This window comes from Alligator mississippiensis, chromosome 1, assembly GCF_030867095.1.
Source record: "Alligator mississippiensis isolate rAllMis1 chromosome 1, rAllMis1, whole genome shotgun sequence".
In the NCBI taxonomy this organism is placed as follows: domain Eukaryota; kingdom Metazoa; phylum Chordata; order Crocodylia; family Alligatoridae; genus Alligator; species Alligator mississippiensis.
The window spans coordinates 482873570-482887796 of NC_081824.1; the positions used below are offsets into that span (position 1 = coordinate 482873570).

At 49.6% G+C, this 14227-nt stretch overlaps 1 protein-coding gene across 1 annotated transcript; it reads right to left on the bottom strand.

The window, feature by feature from the left end:
• On the bottom strand, positions 1-1463 carry LOC102565507 (olfactory receptor 51Q1). Its single transcript, XM_059723486.1, has one exon. It carries the CDS (start codon positions 1420-1422, stop codon positions 478-480), a length of 945 nt encoding a protein of 314 aa, XP_059579469.1. The 5' UTR covers positions 1423-1463; the 3' UTR covers positions 1-477.
• Between the last annotated feature and the right edge of the window lie 12764 nt (positions 1464-14227).

Sequence of the window (14227 nt, forward strand, 5' to 3'; positions counted from 1 at the left end):
AATAGCATAATATTTGATAAACTCTCGCCACTCCTGCACTTTGATGAGCTCCTTAATTAGGCAGGGACTGAAAAATGAAACCAAGAACATAAAGTTCAGCCCATCACTGGTGAATGAAGCCCAGTGTAGCACGTTCTGAGACCCCAATTGAACAGGTGCTGATACATAGGATTTAAGCCCAGGTTTTTCCCATGCTCCCTTCTGTCCTATCCATGAACCCATGGAAGTGGTTCACCAGGGCCTGACATCAACTCAGTTGAAAAGTCTGTCATTAAAGAGACTGGACCACACAACTCACCACCATGAGTCCCCTTATAGCTTGTGGATGTGGGGAGAGTCAAACCTGGCAGTATGCATGTTTTCCAGCTGAAGAGCGATCTTGAATTTCTTCTCCCAGAGTGCAGCAAAGACATGCAAGGGTGTCCTCATCATCATTATATCACAGGGAGATGTCCCTTAGAAGTGAACTTCTCTCAGTCACACCTTCCTTTCCACGAAGACTCTGACAATCCCCTTGCGGATCTGCTTCGTTTTAATACTATATATGATGGGGTTTAGCACAGGGGGGACAAGAAGGTAGATGTTTGCCATGAGGACATGAACCAGTGGAGAAGCGTGGTGGCCAAACCGGTACACCAGAGATAAGCCAATCATGGGGATGTAGAGTGCTAGCACAGCAAAGATGTGGGACAGACAGTTGTTGAGGGCCTTCAGACGTTCCTTCCAGGATGCAATGCCCAGGATTGTCTTAAAAATCAAAGCATAGGACATCACAATGAGCAAAGGGTCTAATATCATTATAAGGGAAACTAGAACTAACCCATACAATCTGTTGAATGTGGTGTCTGCACATGCCAGCCGCATCAGATCCTGGTGCAGACAGTACGGATGGGACAGCACACGGGACATACGAAATGGCAACCTTCTCAGCATGAGCACTAGCGGCAGTGGCAGAAATGTGCTCCGTCCCAGAATAGCCAGGCCTATCATGGCGATTTTGGCATTGGTGAGAATGGAGGTGTATCTCAGAGGCTTGCAGATAGCAACATAGCGGTCAAAGGACATGGCGAGGAGCACGGAGGACTCTACAAAGGAGAAAAAGTGAACAAAACACAACTGAGCAAAGCAGGCTTCAAAGCCAATTTCTCTGGAGTTCAACCAGAATATTTTGAGCACCGTTGGCATTGTAGAGAGCGACAAGCCCAGATCGGTGAGGGCCAGCACAGAGAGGAAATAGTACATGGGCTCATGCAGGCTGGAGTCCGTCTTGATGACAAACAGGATCGTGCAGTTCCCTACCAGTGCGACAAGGTAAATGGAAGAGAAGGGGATGGAGAGCCAGGAGTGTTCTGCTTCCAGCCCGGGGATGCCCGTCAGGATGAACATGAACAGGGTGGAGTTGTTGCCGCTGAGACACGACATGATGCACTGGAGAAGACCTGCCCTGGAAGTTACTAGGTGGAGGCACCTATAGAGGAGAGGAAAACAGATATATTGAAGCAATAATGGATCATTTTCAAAATCTCGTGACCTAAGGTCTTCTGGAAGGCTTGTTTTGGCCCTAACGATCCAGCAAGTCAGTAAGGCATACGTTTCTTTGTTATGCTTTTTCTTTGACTCTCTCTATAGTTGGGATACAGCTTAGATGAACCTTTCAGCAGAAAAATCATTTTCTCAGGCACGGGGAAGCAGCAGCTACATCTGGTATTTACTGAAGGACAGATCTGCTTTTTTCCTGTGCTGGAGGAATGACATCTTGTTCCTGGAAATGCATGTAACATCCCCCCCTATTATAGAGCTTGTCCAATAAAAGATATTATCAAGATGTTAGCAGTATTACCATATTGCTCCTGAATTAGTACACAGATGTACACCAAACAGAATAAGAGAACAGGTTTCAGATCCAAAATAGCTGAGTTCCTCGTGTCTAAGTCAGGCAATGTTGAAACCATGGCACATCCAGATGAAATACAATAAATGGAAAGGAGGAGGGAACCCTGGATCATTTCTGGGCTAAGTAGGAAAACCGATTGACTGTGGTCTTTGCAAAGAGTGGAGCGTACTTAAACAATGGATTTTTTAAGATTATTCTCAAGTTTATTCTACCGATGCACTCCATAATACATAGTATTTTATCCCACAGTTTTCTTCAACAAACTTTATGAGGCAAGTGATCTGGGACTATTCAGCTGGAGGAAGAAAAGACTGAGAGGGGACGTGGTGTCCATCTGTCAGTATTTAATGTGTGACTATCGGGAGCTGGTAGATAAACTGTTCACTAGGGCACCCCAGGGAAGACAAGGAGAAATGGCCAAAACTTGTTAGAGGATGGTTTCAGGTTGGATTTAAGGAAGATCTTGTTTACAATAAGTAGACTTCCCAAGGAGGTGCTGCAGTCCCCAACTTTGGAGGTCTTCAAGAGGAGACTGGACGGACATGTTGCTGGGATCATTTCATCTCAGCACTATTCCTGCCCAGACCAGGGTGTTGGATTTGATGGAAGCAGGGGAAAGCTAGTACAAGTTACCACAAGTCCTGATCTCCTTGTAGAGGTGATGGAGATTTCATTTCAGGTGTGGACTGGAGAATGAGAGATGCAGTTCTAACAATCAGGGCTTTACTTAAAGCAAACCCTTGCAAAAGGGGCTCATGGGTAGATTTTGCTTTTACCCATGGAGGGCAGGGCTCGCAGTGATTCAATCTATTGAGTTTATCCAGAGAAAAAGGAGTCCCTCCCAACCCGATGTGGTAACCAGCAAAGCCCAGAAGCCTAGGAAATACCCATGGTAGAGCATAGACATAACTACACCTTCATCATCCCAACCAGTGTCTGTGCAACCTCTTCTTGAACCCCTCCAAGGACAGCCCACCACTTTCCCTGGCAGTGCATGCCATGAATTGCACTGCTTCATGGTGTTCAAATAGGAAGAAAGCAGGTGCCAACCTGTTGCTATTCATTTCTTAGGTGATTCAGTCAGGTATTTTCCATTCAAGAGAAATTAGGGCATCTGTGAGAAACAGGGCTGGTTCCTTAAATTCTCTAAGTTATTTCAGGCCTGACCTCAAGCTCAGAGCAGTCAATGCGTGTCTCTACCCAGATTGCATGGGGACCAGGATGTGAGTCTTACAGAAATAACACAAAGGAGGAGAGATCCTTTGCTTTTGGCTGTGGAAAAGAGGTTTAACTGAGCAAGGGACTGAACTGGTTAAATTTACTGTCGTTTTCTCCTGAATAGCAAAGTCTCCCAATACCTGCATGGGAAGAGATTTCTAGCACAGAAACATCTATTTCACCTACACTACACACACTCCCATGCATATGCCAGGTTGAAACTAGGCATTTTAATGTTGTTCTGTGAATGGTGCAGTTTCTATATGAAGATGTTGAATCTTGTTACCATGGTTCTGACTAACCATATTAGACTGTAATTAACAGAGATATATAAATGACATGCAGGTGAGCAAGGAGGCACTCATGTTTGGAAGCAGTAGGCGATAGGCAGAAGTACATCCATGATAAGGTGCCTATTTGAGAAACTGGTATTTGCCAAGCAAGAGCTTCTCTCAGGTTGTACGTGCTTCTTTCCCAAACTTTGGGAAAGAAATTTGGTGTCCAAAAGCTTGTCTAGCTTGCTTCGCAAATATTTAATTGGTCCAGTGAAAGATGGTACCAAGCAAGTCTAGTTTCTCATGCATTTTCTGGAGCATCTCAACACAACACCATACTGCTAATAAAGACCTCCAAGGAACAAATATAGTCTAGTACTCAAAGGTTGAGAAGGCAAGAGACATTTTTTCCTAAATCACCATTTTCCTGGAAAAGCAGCAGTCAGTTTGGGAAGACCCACCGTCTGAGCTGGGTTTGGATCCAGCGGTGCCCAGCATCGTCAGCCCAGGAGGTTTGGTGGGAGACTTAATCTTTCTTACACACCGATGCTCCTGCTCAACAGCTGAACTGTTGGGGCTGTGCTAACAAAGTCTATGCTGGATGTCCTAAATGATCCCTTAGACATTTCAATAGTGTCTTGGCCAAGGGAGGAAAACTCCAGCAGGCTCCTGGAGTTGTCTGGCAAATGGTATCTTGAAGTCCCCTCAGTGATGTTTGGGAGATTTTTAGGTAACCTCAGCAAACACAGAGAAGAAATAAGGTCCCAGGGTTTTGTCTGGGAGGGGAATCGCCCCCCAGCAGGACTGATCAAAGGACCTGGCAGATCCTCGATGGCCAACTCTCTTTGGTCCCTGCCAGGGTGTTTGAGCTGCACACCGGGAATCCTCAGTGACTTTCTCCAAGCTACAGGAGGAGACCATCACACGGCTTCTTTGTTCCTATAATTCAAAGTTTAAGTCTACAGCCAAAGCAGGTCATGAAGAAGAAGCTAAGGCAGTGAAAACTGAACTAAAGATGTTGCATATCCACTCTGCTTTATTGGCTACCCCCACATCACTGGGCTGGCAAAATGCTTGCCAGGAGGAACAAGCCCTGAAAAAGATGCTGCACTGAAAGGAGTTCTTCCCCACTCTCATGGTCCCCTCCCACATGCCAGACTCACCCACCCTGTCCGAGGGCAGCTTCCACCTGGAAACAGAAGGCCGGGGCCAGTCGCTCTCCTCCCAGGCTGCCTGCCCATACCTTCTTGTACCATCCCTGTGAACACGCCCCAGGCAGCTCGGCAGCAGTGTTAGCTCCCCGGGGACAAAGGGATGCAGGTGCATGCAGAGAGCTCAGACCCTGCAGGCACCTAAGAGTCAAAGCTGCCCTACATGACACCCAAGTACCCTGCAACCTTCAGCATGACTTGGGTCTGACAGTCGTGCAGCAGTCACAGGCCAGGCCCCATAGTGCCACGAGCTGCACAAAACCCACCCCAGGAAGAGAGAGCCAGGTCTGTCCTCTGCTGCACACGCAGAGCCCAGGCTGGGGCAATCAGCTGCCTCTATGTTTGGCACTGTATAAAAGGATATGAGAAAAGGACTAGGGGAAAAAGTAAAATTCTCTCTTTTTAGTTTGTGGGTCTTAGTCCAAGCCCCTTGCTCAAAGCAGGGCCATCTCTAACTAAGTCATGCCAGCCAAGACTGTCTATCCAGGTTTCTGAAATCTCCAATGATGGAGACTCTACAACCTCTCTGGGTAGCCTGTTGCACTGTTTTTAGTTGTCAGTATTCTTCTGCTAAGAAAATGCAAAGTGCCTCTTTGAGGTCCCCTCTAACCCTAACCCTTTTTCTATGAATTTATGACCCAAGGCTAGAAGAGATGGGCCATGTTGCTTTCCACAGAAGGTATGCTAGGCAAGAAGCAGGGAATCCCCCTACATCTACAAACAACAGAACTTGATCACACTCCCTTCAGTTTCTAACTGAAGTCAAAATAATGCATTTCTGGGATACTATTTACCTCGTTCTTCTTTACAAAAATGGATAAACTCCCCCACTCCAACTATATCTTTGTGCAGTCCAGGTTCTCTACAGTATTTAATGAGAGTTAGACTAGCATCTGTACCATACATAACTTCAGTAGCTTTATTCCAGCAAAAGCAAAAAAGCAGACAAAGTCTCTGTGAAAGGGAAAAAAAGAATGAAAGAAGAAACAGCAATATCACTACAAGGGTAGTGTCATTTATTCTGTGCCATTAAGTTAATCAAGGATCCAGGAGGCTTCCTTGGCTGACCAGAGAAATCCAGGGAGCCTGCGGGTCAAAAGGGGGGCACATAAAAAGTGAAAACAGGGAGAGATCACCAAAAAGGAGTATACCTTCTCTGCTCGCACTTGTAGGGAGGCAGTTAGACAGGCCAAAGCTACCATGGAGCTGAGGATGGCGTCCCAAGTAAAGGATAATAAAAAATTGTTTTTCAGATATACAGGGAGTAAAAGCAAGGCCCAGAGTGGAATAGGACCCCTACTTAAATGGGCAGAAGCAACTGGTGACGGATAGGGGGACAAGGCTGAACTCCTCAACGAGTTCTTTGCCTCAGTGTTCCTAAGAGAGGGGCATGACAAGTCTCACTGGGGTTGTAGAGAGGCAGCAGCAAGGCACATTCTACCATGCGTAGATCCTGAGATGGTGCAGAGTCACTTGGAGGAACTGGATGCGTTTAAGTCAGCAGGCCCGGATGAGCTCCATCCGAGGGTGCTGAAGGCACTGGCCGACGTCATTCCACAGCCACTGGCGGGAATATTTGAACGCTCGTGGCGCACAGGCCAGGTCCCGGAGGACTGGAAAAGGGCCAATGTGGTCCCCATTTTCAAGAAGGGGAGGAAGGAGGACCCAGGCAAATATAGGCCAGTCAGTCTCACCTCCATCCTTGGTAAAGTCCTTAAAAATGTTATCAAGGCTCACATTTGCGAGAGCCCGGAAGGACACATTATGCTGAGGGGAAACTAGCATGGGTTTGTGGTGGGCAGATCATGCCTGACTAATCTAGTCTCTTTTTATGACCAGGTTACAAAACGCCTGGACGTAGGAGTAGGGGTGGATGTCGTATACTTAGACTTCAGGAAGGCCTTTGATACGGTATCCCACCCCATACTGGTGAACAAGTTAAGAGGCTGTGACTTGGATGACTACACAGTCCGGTGGGTGGCGAATTGGCTGGAGGGTCACACCCAGAGAGTCGTGGTGGATGGGTCGGTTTTGACCTGGAAGGGTGTGGGCAGTGGGGTCCCACAGGGCTCAGTCCTTGGACCGATACTCTTCAATGTCTGCATCAGTGACTTGGACGAGGGACTGAAATGTACTCTGTCCAAGTTTGTAGAAGACACAAAGCTATGGGGAGAAGTGGACACGCTGGAGGGCAGGGAACGGCTACAAGCAGACCTGGACAGGTTGGACAAATGGGCACAAAATAACAGAATGCAATTTCATAGATTTCATAGACATTAGGGCTGGAAGGGACCTCGGAAGATCATCGAGTCCAGCCCCCCCGCCCAAAGGGCAGGAAGTCAGCTGGGGTCATAGGATCCCAGCAATATAAGCATCCAGTTTCATCTTGAAGGTGTTCAATGACGGCGCTTGAACCACCTCCGGTGGCAGGCTGTTCCAGACCTTGGGGGCTCGGACAGTAAAGAAATTCTTCCTTATGTCCAGCCTGAAACGATCTTGTAGTAGTTTTTGACCATTCGACCTCGTCGTCCCTTGGGGCGCTCTGGTGAACAAACGTTCCCCCAGATACTGGTGGTCACCCCTGATAAACTTGTAGGTGGCCATCAGATCACCCCTGAGCCTGCGCTTTTCCAGGCTAAAAAGCCCCAGGGCTCTCAGCCTGTCATCATAGGGTCTGCTTCCCTGACCTCTGATCATGCGCGTGGCTCTTCTCTGGACTCTCTCAAGCTTCTCCACATCCTTTTTGAATTGTGGAGCCCAAAACTGGACGCAGTACTCCAGCTGCGGCCTTACTAAGGCCGAGTACAGGGGGAGAATGACGTCCCGGGATTTGCTTTAGAAGCATCTATGGATGCAAGCCAGCGTTATGGTTGCTTTACTAGCTGCCGCATTGCATTGCAGGCTCATGTTCATCTTGTGGTCAATGATGACCCCCAAGTCTCTTTCTTCCATAGTGCTAGCCAACATAGCACTGCCGAGCCTATAAGGATGCTGCGGGTTTTTTTTCCCAAGGTGGAGAACCTTGAATTTATCGGCATTGAACACCGTCAGATTCTCATCCGCTCATCCGTCTCACTTGCTGAGACTGTCCAGGTCAGCCTGGATCACCCACCTGTCTTCTGGTGTGGATGCTTTGCCCCAAAGTTTGGTGTCATCTGCGAACTTGGCCAGTCCGCTTCTGACTCCAGTGTCCACATCATTAATGAAGATGTTGAACAGTATGGGTCCAAGGACAGAGCCCTGGGGGACCCCACTGGTCACAGGACACCACGATGAGTGACTTCCATCAATAACTACCCTCTGGGTCCGATCCCAGAGCCAAATTTCCAGCCAGTGGATCGTGGGGGACCCAAGGCGACAATTGGCCAGTTTCTCCAAGAGACGATCATGGGACACCAGATCGAAGGCTTTTTTGAAGTCAAGATATATGACATCAATCTCTTCTCCCTTGTCCAGGTGATAGATCACCTGGTCATAGAAGGAAATGAGACTGGTCAAGCAAGACCTACCCACAACAAACCCATGCTGGCTATCCCTTAAGATGTTGGCATCAGCCAGTCCATTAAGGATGGCCGCTTTAACAAACTTTTCTAAGATCTTCCCCGGGATAGAAGTCAGGCTGATGGGCCTATAGTTAGCCGGATCCACTTTCCTCCCTTTCTTGAAGATAGGCACCACATTGGCCTTCTTCCAGTCTTCGGGCACGACACCAGAGCGCCAAGAGTTTTCAAAGATCCACGCTAGAGGCTGGGCTATGATGCTCGCCAGCTCCTTGAGCACCCTGGGGTGAAGATTGTCAGGGCCGGCTGACTTGAAGGTATCCAGCTTCTCAAGATGTTCCTTCACAAAGTCAGCATTAATGGGGGGCAGGGGATCACCCTCACCCGGACTTCCCGGCCCTGTAGCGGGCATGGGCGTCCCATGGGGCTGATGAAAGACCGACGCAAAGTACCTATTTAATAGGTTGGCTTTTTCCTGGGCGTCAGTTGTCAGTTGCCCCATCTGGTTCAGCAGGGGTCCAACGTTGCCCCTGCTTTTCCTCCGGCTCCCCACATATCTGAAAAAGGACTTTTTATTGTCCTTGATGCTCAAAGCTAGCTGGAGTTCAGTTGCAGCCTTGGCTTTCCTGGTCTGCTCCCTACAGGACCGGACCAGTGCAGAATAATCCTCCTTGGAGGTGACTCCCATCCTCCATCCTTTGTAGGCCTTTCTTTTTAGCCTCAGGAGGTCTGCTAGGTCCCTGGAGAGCCAGGGGGGCTGCTGTGCCCTCTTGCTGCCTTTCCTCCGAGATGGAATAGACTTAGTTTGTGCATTGAGGATCGCTCCCTTGAGGAGCAACCACTCTTCTTGAACTCCCCTCTCCCTGTGGTCACAGTCCCTTAGGGCCTCACTGACAAGCCGCCTGAGCTTGTCAAAGTCGGCTTTCCTGAAGTCAAGGACTTGTGTGTTGCTGACCGACTTGCCAGCTTTTCGGCGGATGGTGAAGGTGATCAGCTTGTGGTCGCTGTCACCCAGCTTCCCATCGATCACTAGGTCGCCGACTAGGTCATCCCCAGTAGCCAGCACCAGGTCGAGCAGCACTTTGCCTCTCGTTGGCCCATAGACTTCTTGAGTCAGGTAGAGGTCATCCACGCACGAGAGGAAGCTCTGCGACCGCTCAGATTTTGCTGAGCGATCCTCCCACGAGATGTCTGGGTAATTGAAGTCACCCATGACAACCATGGTCCTGGAGCAAGCCGCCTCAGCCAGTTCCTGGGCAAACTCCTGGTCAAGCTCAGGACTTTGGGTGGGAGGTCTGTAATAGACTCCCACCATTGTGTCCCCTGTGCCATGTTCCCCACGGATTTTAACCCAGAGGGTCTCCAGCCGTCCACCCTGGTCCCCAATATTGGCTTGCAGGGACGCGTAGCTTTCCTTAACAGAGAGAGCTACACCCCCGCCCCTTTTCTCTACACGATCCCTCCTGTACAGGGTATAGCCATCTATCCCTGTGGTCCAGTCATGGGTGGAGTCCCACCAGGTCTCCGTTATCCTTATGACATCGTAATTGTTTCCACTGAGCAGGAGGATGAGCTCCTCCTGCTTATTCCCCAAGCTCTTGGCATTAGTGTACAGGCAGGCAAGTGCCCCCTGGGGGGCTCCTTCCTTGCCCACAGATTTTACCAGGGCTGGGGCTGGGGTGGGCTCCCTTGAATGCTGTGATCCACTGGCTTTGCAAGGATTGCTCAGTGGGCCAGCAGTGGCGGTAGTCCCCCTGTCCTCCAACGGGCTTAGTTTAAAGCCCGGTGGAGCAGGTCAGGCAGTCTGGCTGAGAAGAGCCTCCTCCCTAGGGGAGAGAGGTGGAGACCATCTCTTCCCAGCAGCTCACTGCCTCTCTCACCAAAGAGCGGGCTGTGGTCATGAAAGCCAAAGCCTTCCTGACGACACCAGCGCCGCAGTCTTTGGTTGACCACATAGATCCTCCTGTCCCTTCTCAGCCCATAGCCTGAGACTGGGAGGATCAACGAGAACACCACCTGTGCCCCCAGACCCTTAAGCCCCGCTCCCAAATCCCTGTAGCGCCTCATGACCTGGCTGGGAGTGCTCCGAGCCGTGTCATTGGTGCCCACATGAATAAGGAGCATGGGATAGTGGTCTGTGGGTTTAAGGAGCTTGGGGATCCTCTCCGCAATGTCCCGGATGCGGGCCCCTGGGAAGCAGCAGACTTGCCGGGCTAAGGGGTCAGGGTGGCAGATTGGCCCCTCTGTCCCCCTCAGGAGGGAGTCTCCCACAACAAATACCTTATGTTTTGTCTTGGGGAGAGCAGGGGCAGGAGCTGCAGTTAGGCCCATGTTGCCTGTGGGGGCCGGCAACTCAGCAAGCTCTGCTGGGACAGCAAGAGGTGTGTACCTGTTGCTCAGTTCTGGTGGGGGAAGAGGCCTTGGTGCGGCAGGCCTTAGGGCCCTTGACCACCTTGGTGGTCAACAAGGAGACCAATTCAACAAGGAGAAGTGCTGCACCTAGTGAGGAAAAATGTCCAGCATACCTACTGCCTAGGAAATGCCCTGCTGGGTGGAACGGAAGTGGAAAGGTATCGTGGATTCCTAGAGGACTCCAAGATGAGCATGAGTCGGCAGTGTGACGAAGCCATCAGAAAAGCTAATGGCACTTTATCATGCATCAGCAGATGCATGACGAACAGAAACAAGGAGGTGATACTCCCCCTCTATTGAGTGCTGGTCAGACCGCAGTTGGAGTACTGCGTGCAATTCTGGGCACTGCACTTCAAGAGGGATGCGGATAACCTTGAGAGAGTCCAGATAAGGGCAACTCGTATGGTTAAGGGACTGCAGGCCAAGCCCTATGAGGACAGACTAGAGAAACTGGACCTTTTCGGCCTCCGCAAGAGAAGGTTGAGAGGCGACCTTGTGGCTGCCTATAAGTTCATCACGGGGGCACAGAAGGGAATTGGTGAGGATTTATTCACCAAGGCGCCCTCGGGGGTTACAAGAAATAATGGCCACAAGCTAGCAGAGAGCAGATTTAGACTGGACATTAGGAAGAACTTCTTCACAGTTCGAGTGGCCAAGGTCTGGAACGGGCTCCCAAGGGAGGTGGTGCTCTCCTCTACCCTAGGGGTCTTCAAGAGGAGGTTGGATATGCATCTAGCTGGGGTCATCTAGACCCAGCACTCTTTCCTGCCTATGCAGGGGGTCGGACTCAATGATCTATTGAGGTCCCTTCCGACCCTAGCATCTATGAATCTATGACCCCCAAGTCCCTTTTGGCCGTGGTGCTAGCAAGCGTAGCACTGCCAAGCCTGTAAGCATGCTGTAGGTTTTTCTTTGCAAGGTGGATTACCTTGAATTTTTTGGAGTTGAAGACCGTCAGGTTTTCATCTTCTCATTTTCCGAGCCTGTCAAGGTTGGCCTGGATCACTGTCCTGTCCTCGGGTGTGGACACTTTACCCCAAGGTTTGGTGTCTCCCAGAAGATGTCTGGGTAGTTTAGGTCCCCCATGACTACCGCCTCTTTAGCTTTTATGACCTCTGAGAGCTGCCTCAGGAGCCCCGCATCTATTTCTTCCCCTTGATGTGGGGGTCTGTAGCAGACCCCTACCACCAAATCCCTTTCTCCTTGCCCCCCATGTAGCCTAACCCACAATCCTTCTACTTCCTCATCCTTGGATTCCATCTTGATGAGGGTTGACGTAAATTGCTCATTGACATAGGGGCGGCGGATCTCATGAGAAGTGTATGCATTGTTCTCTCATTCATCTCCCCGCTCTATTTTCCCGATGACTTGGTTGGTGAGGACGGTAGTTTATCTCAGGGGGGTGCATATAGCGACATAGCGATCGAATGCCATGGCCAGCAGGACCCCAGACTCAAAAGAAAACACCAAATGGACAAAGAACATTTGGGTGAGACAGGCCTCAAATGTGATCTTCCCAGCATTGAACCATAGTATAAGCAACATCTTAGGGACGGTTGTGGAGCTGAGGATGAGGTCTGAGATGGCCAGTAGGGAAAGGAAAATGTACATGGGCTCATGCAGGCTTTTCTCTGACAGGATCACGAACAGCATGGCAGAGTTCCCCAACAGCACAATGGCATATGTGCAGCAGAAGGGGATGGAGATCCAGACATGGACATCCTCCAGCCCCGGGATGCCCATCAGGAAAAATGCTTCTGAGCTTGTGATGTTGGCAGCTGCCATGACTTGAGCTATGTGTCATGCACAGCTTCTGATGCTCTTGCTGCCTGGAAGAACAAAGGGATCAGAAAAGTCAGGTTGAACAATTGGGAGCAGAGACTCTTCTTCCTGTAACACATTCTTTAAGATGCCTCTCTTCTCCCCATGCTGATTTGTCATCTCTTATGTTCATGGAGTCACCCACACAACTCACTCTAGGAATTAGGTCACATTGGGCTGGAAGGGACTTCAGGAGGTAATTTAGCACACTTAGCTGGGCAGAGAAACTGGCTGCAGGGTAGAATCCAGAGAGTCATAGTGAACGGATTGGTGTCACCCTGGTGAGAAGTGCACAGCAGTGTCCTGCACGGGTTGGTGCTCGGTCCAGTACTTTTCAACATCTTTATTAACAATTTGGATGTGGGGGTGAAGAGCTCACTGGCCAAGTTCGTGGACAACACCAATTTATGGGGAAGTGTGGTCATGCTTGAAGATAGCCTACAGATACAGGCGGACCTAGACAGGCTGGCAAGCTGCGTGGATCAAAACCTGATGAAGTTCAAAGATGAGACACGTAAAGTGCTCCACCTTGGGATGAGCAACCCACAACACACCTATAGGTTGGCAGCACCAAACTGACCAGTACCATGAATGAAAGGAACTTGGGAGTAATAATAGACCACAGTATGAATATGAGCTGGCAGTGTGATGCTGTAGCTAGCAGGGCAAATACTACTCTGGCATGCATCAATCGATGCATCTCCAGCAAAACCAAGGAGGGGATTCTTCCGCTGTACTCAGCACTGGTGATACCACAGCTGGAGTACCGCATCCAGTTCTGGGCACCACACTTCAACAAGGATGTGGACAAGCTTGAGAGAGTCCAGAGAAGAGCCACCCCTATGATCAGAGACTTGCATGGCAAGCCATCCGAGGAAAGGCTGAGGGACCTGGGACTCTTCAGCCTGGGGAAAAGGAGGCTGAGAGGGGACGTGGTAGCAGCTTACCACTACACTAGGGGATACATCAAAGGCTCGGTGAGCAACTGTCCATTAGGGCACACAAGGGGAAAACCAGGAGTAATGGCCACAAATTCCTGAAAGAACGATTCAGGGTCAACATTAGGGAAATCTTCAGAGTCAGGGTGTGCAGACTGTGGGATAAGCTCACTCCAGAGGTGGAGCAATCAGCTTCCCTGGAAGAGGAGACTAGCAGTTACCTTGCTGGGGTCACCTGGCCCCAGTTATCTGTCCTGCTTGGTGCAGGGGGCTGGACCCAATGATCTTCCAAGGTCCCTCCTGTCCGTACCATCTATGAATCTACTACTCCCCCCAGCTTTGTGACATCTGCAAACGTGCTGAGGGTGCACTCAACCCATCTTCCATAAATTCAGAGCATTGGTTGGTTGGACCCAACCAGTCCCACCAACAAATATCTTTGTAGATACTGAACAAAATTGCCCAAGGCCTGGCCCCTGGAGCACTCCACTTGATTGGCTGCCCACGTTAGCCAAGTTAGTCTATAGTTAGGTAGAAAATACCCCTTTGGCATGAAAATATCTGCCTTATCCCAGTAGGCTCTAATCTTGCCTTTGTCTATCCTTGCCTCTAGTTTTTGGTGCTGTGGTGGTTAGTCAGCTGATCGCAATTTACCTTTCAGGGTAGTTTGAATAGAAAAAAGCCACAGAAAAATCCTTGGCTTTTTTAGCTTCATCATTTCTTAGCTAATCCTCCCTGTTGAATGGTAATAGCCTTTCTGCAGGCTTCCTCTAAACACTATCGCACTTACAGAGCATTTTCTTATTACCTGTTATGTTCCTTGATAGCTGCTTCTCATGCTGTAGTTGTTCCTGCTTCATCTTTAAAATCAGCCTTAGTAATCTGACCTTGATATATGGATCTTTCATGACTTTCAGGTCATTGAAGAGCTCCTGATTTAGCCCAGGTATTTCTTTAT